The sequence below is a fragment of the Calcarisporiella thermophila genome (assembly GCF_041956535.1).
Source record: "Calcarisporiella thermophila strain CBS 279.70 unplaced genomic scaffold VTP21scaffold_10, whole genome shotgun sequence".
NCBI classification, from domain to species: domain Eukaryota; kingdom Fungi; phylum Calcarisporiellomycota; class Calcarisporiellomycetes; order Calcarisporiellales; family Calcarisporiellaceae; genus Calcarisporiella; species Calcarisporiella thermophila.
This window is the reverse complement of record NW_027192200.1, coordinates 111,469-115,397: the sequence shown is the minus strand read 5'-3', so window position 1 is coordinate 115,397 and position 3,929 is coordinate 111,469. Positions and strand designations below refer to the sequence as shown.

The 3,929-nt window shown below is 46.4% G+C and overlaps 1 protein-coding gene across 1 annotated transcript; it reads right to left on the bottom strand.

Annotated features, from left to right (window-relative positions):
- Positions 1 to 128: 128 nt before the first annotated feature.
- VTP21DRAFT_766 (uncharacterized protein) lies at positions 129 to 3,204 on the bottom strand (the record flags this gene model as incomplete). Its single annotated transcript, XM_069398425.1, has 5 exons — positions 129 to 169; positions 214 to 1,631; positions 1,692 to 2,982; positions 3,048 to 3,082; positions 3,155 to 3,204. The coding sequence occupies 5 exons, from the start codon at positions 3,202 to 3,204 to the stop codon at positions 129 to 131; spliced, it is 2,835 nt and encodes a 944-aa protein (XP_069251656.1).
- Between the last annotated feature and the right edge of the window lie 725 nt (positions 3,205 to 3,929).

Genomic DNA, 3,929 nt, shown 5'->3' with positions numbered 1-3,929 from the left:
GATTGAACTCGATATTTCCTTGGGAAGGCCATTCTTCGGGTGGCTTGACTGCAACTCGATTAGCACCCTCAGGTTCTAATTTGGTGTACTCGTGGATCCGCTCCACGCTAACCATCATGTTTTCCACTTCAGCACTTTGTCGAGTGCACCATTGGAGGACATCCATAAGCTGAATGATATAGGTTAGTGCCAACCCAATCATCGATGAATTACCCAAGTTAATCGCAGAGGCGAGGATGATGCAAAAAGTCAATAGAGCAAAAGCAAGTAGATCCAGCCGGAATCCTAGCCACCTAGAGGAAAGGATGAAATGCAGCGTGTAGTTGGTGCATCTATCCTGTTTCTCTTCGAAAATTCTAATCATTGCTAGTTCAGCACCAGCTGCACGGATGGTGGATAGCCCTTGCAAACTACAGCTCAGCTGTGAATACACCGGTCCGCGACTCTGAGCCTCTAGTCTCTTGATCTGCCGGGATGCAGCGAGATAGGTACGACGGTAATATATAAATAACCAGGCCAATGGTACCACAAAGATAAAGGCGTAATAATTGTTTGAGCAGGCGAAAAATACGTTGGCCGCAATCATGTAAGCGCACTGCACAAAGTCGAAAAAAACCAGGGGCAGCATCTCCTCAACGATGGTCTGATCCTTGGTCAATCTATTTAGAATCGACCCGATTTCATTGTCCCTGAAGAAAGATACAGGAGAGTAGATAACGGCGCTCAGCATCTCCTTGAATAAGTTGGCAGCTGATGACAAGGCAACGTAAAAGAAGAAAGCGGATCGAGCTGAAGATATTAACAAAGTGCATGCAGCCAGAACAGAATAGGCTATGAGATCGGTTGAAGACTTGCCGCCTGTCCACTTGAGAAGCCAAACCTCAGTCATGATAGAGACAATCTGGCCACCGGTTAGTAGAATTAGCAACAAGACAGCACCCAGAGCAGGTGTGCCAGCTCGGAAATAAACCCAGTAAAGACTCCAAGGAATGTCACTTCGCTGAGCGGTTTCGATATTGGATTTCTCTTTCTCTGCAGGCTTCTCCTCGACATGAGTCACACGTATCACCTTTTCTGGTTCCTTCTCCTGTGGCACCGCTTGGGTCCGATCTGCCACTTTATCCTTGGTCTTAGATAACCTATAGATCATCTCGGCGGTAGGAGAGAGTTCGGGATAAATATCTGTGTAATGCAGAATGCTGACCGTGCCACCTTCGACCAGCGCTATCCGTTCGAACTCATTCGCATATTGGAGCTGATGCGTGACTAAAACCACAACTTTGTCTTTTAAGAAGCCATGTATACATTCCTGGATGATGTGCCAGGCAACACGCGAATCCACAGCACTCAGGGGATCATCCAAGAGGTAAATATCCGCGTCGGCATATACAGCTCTGGCCAAGTTGATTCGAGCTTGTTGACCGCCGCTAAGATTCGCCCCGCGCTCCTCTACCACTTTATGCTCACGCTCAGGGAAATGGCGTAAATCATCTTCGAGAGCACAAGCTCTAATGACCCTCTTAAATCGCTCTTCGTCATATTCGAGCCCAAATATGATATTCTCTTGGATTGTGCCGTTGAAGAGCCAAGCCACCTGGGATGAATAGCTGGCTCTCCCATTGAGGTGAACACTACCGGACGGCATATCTATCTGATCCAAAAGGCCGAGGAGAAGGGAGGATTTTGCGGACCCACTTTGGCCAGCCACCAGCAGATGCTCTCCCCACCCTAGTGTGAGAGTGACATCCTTCAACACTGGTGTTTTAGAGCCAGGCCATGCAAATGCGCAACGATCAACTGAAAGCAAGACTCTTTCCTCGCAGGGCAAATCAGTATTCACGGCTCGGTCATCTGTTTTTGGTTTACTTTTAAGCGAATGCAGCAATGTCTCGAGACGACTTAGTGAAACGCTGCATTCCGTGATCATTTCGACGGCTTTTGGAAAAATATTGTACATACTCAATCTAGTGATGCTAAGAAACCCGAGTACGGTGACTACAGTGGTACTGGCTGGGGGCTCTTCTCTCACCAGGAAATACACGCCAAACGTAACGTACCCGATGATAATTGAGGCCGAGAAGAATAGCGACTCGTTGAAGGCTTTAAGGTTGGCCGATTTGCGCAGATATTTCAACTCTTTTGTGCGATATCCCAAAATGCGCTGAATCAACGGTTGCTCCCAGGTGTACATTTTCACCACGTCCATAAAAGAAATAACCGATTCTAGCAGGCCGACTCGGTCATCACGCTTGGTCACGACCGTTTTCCGCTGTCGGCTAAACCGTCTTGCGAAGATTGTATTCAGCGGTATCAGGAGAGCTAGACACCCATATCCAGCCAGAGCGATGATCCCCAAGAAACGCCAGATGATTCCTAAAATCACAATTGATTCTACTGGGCCTATGATCGCAAATACAAAGACCGATGCTCCATCCTCGAATCTCTGGACATCGTTGGAGAAGAGATTCAGCACTTGGCCACTATTGATAAACGATTTATTGGCCAGTACAATCTTGCGGTAAAGAAAGCCTGTAAGCGCAATACGCATTCTTACACCGGCACGAAGGCCAACATAGTAGCATTGGTGGTGGAAAATAGCCTGCAACAATACGGCGAGAATGACACCAAAAGCATGTCCTACCAATTCTCCCACGGGAACTTCGCTCTTGTTCTGCAAAGCCTCTAGGAAATTGTAGAGCTCTGCAATTTGAAGGATCTTGAGTGCAGAGACTAATAGACCAAAGAGTAGTGCTTTGATTGCATCCATGCGCATCACATACACCAAGGCTCGGAACAAACTGGGGTTTTCTTCCCAAGCAGCAGTAAGCAAAGTAGAAAGTTGGTGTGCCGAGTTCCCTTTATCCAGTGGAAGAAAGTCTTTTAGTGAAAGCGCATGTCGCTTGGCATGTTGGATGAGCGGCCAAACTTGGCTAAATGTGATGTACGCTAGAAGTGACATGCCTCCTGCTAGATTATCCTCGTCTATTTCAAAACCGAGATGATCCCTGAGAGAGTTCCAGGATATAAATGACGCTGGAATTCTTCACCCTGCAGGGATTTTCTGGATGTGAAAGATGTCAGCCTAAATGTCAAAGCAGAATGCATCTGTTAGATATAGATCAGTGGTACGCATGTAGCATGTCGTGACAAATACTTTGTGTTTACAATGGAGTCGAGAGAGACGGCAGACGCTCCACCATGCATTGCTGGAGACTGGAGATAACATATGTAATGGTCCCTTTTTCCCAATTCTCCGTTTATAGACATTTTAGCAGTGATATTATCTATAAAAGGCGATTCTGGGAAAGAAAGTCATGTTGACTATAAGATAGTCTCCAGCAGAGTCTACTATGCCTCCTCTTTCCCGAATCCCCTTTTATGGACATCAGCTCGTTTTCGTATACATTGGGTTCGAGCGGGTTCAATCCATTTTTCTGATAACGCAAAATAGCTATTTGAGGATGGAGATTTCATTGGTGCCGGTGATAATGAAATCTATTCACTCATGACCGAAAACACTACTGCTAGGTTGAGTTTGCTAGAAGCATAGAGTCGTGCGCTTGAATATACCCAAGAGGTCCTCCTTGAATCTGCTTCTCCTCATTGGAAGTATGCACGGCATCCAAGCACCGGGCCATGGTGGTGGATTATCCTACGTCTGTCCGACTCTATCTCACCATTCATCGATCCATATTTCTTTGGAAACATTGGCTCGGCATTGATCGTCATCGACTCCGCTGGGCCTAGTCCTGCTAGTTTTGCTTATTTTCTCTTCTGCGCATATGAAGTCGATACAATGCGAATTCTCGTAAACAACTCTCTCGCCACTTTTTTGCAACATGTCCTCCGCGCCGTTTTTAAGCCTATCGAGCTGTTTCACAATAGGCCAAGGACATTGTAGATTAAGAATCGAAGGAATCATGAAATTA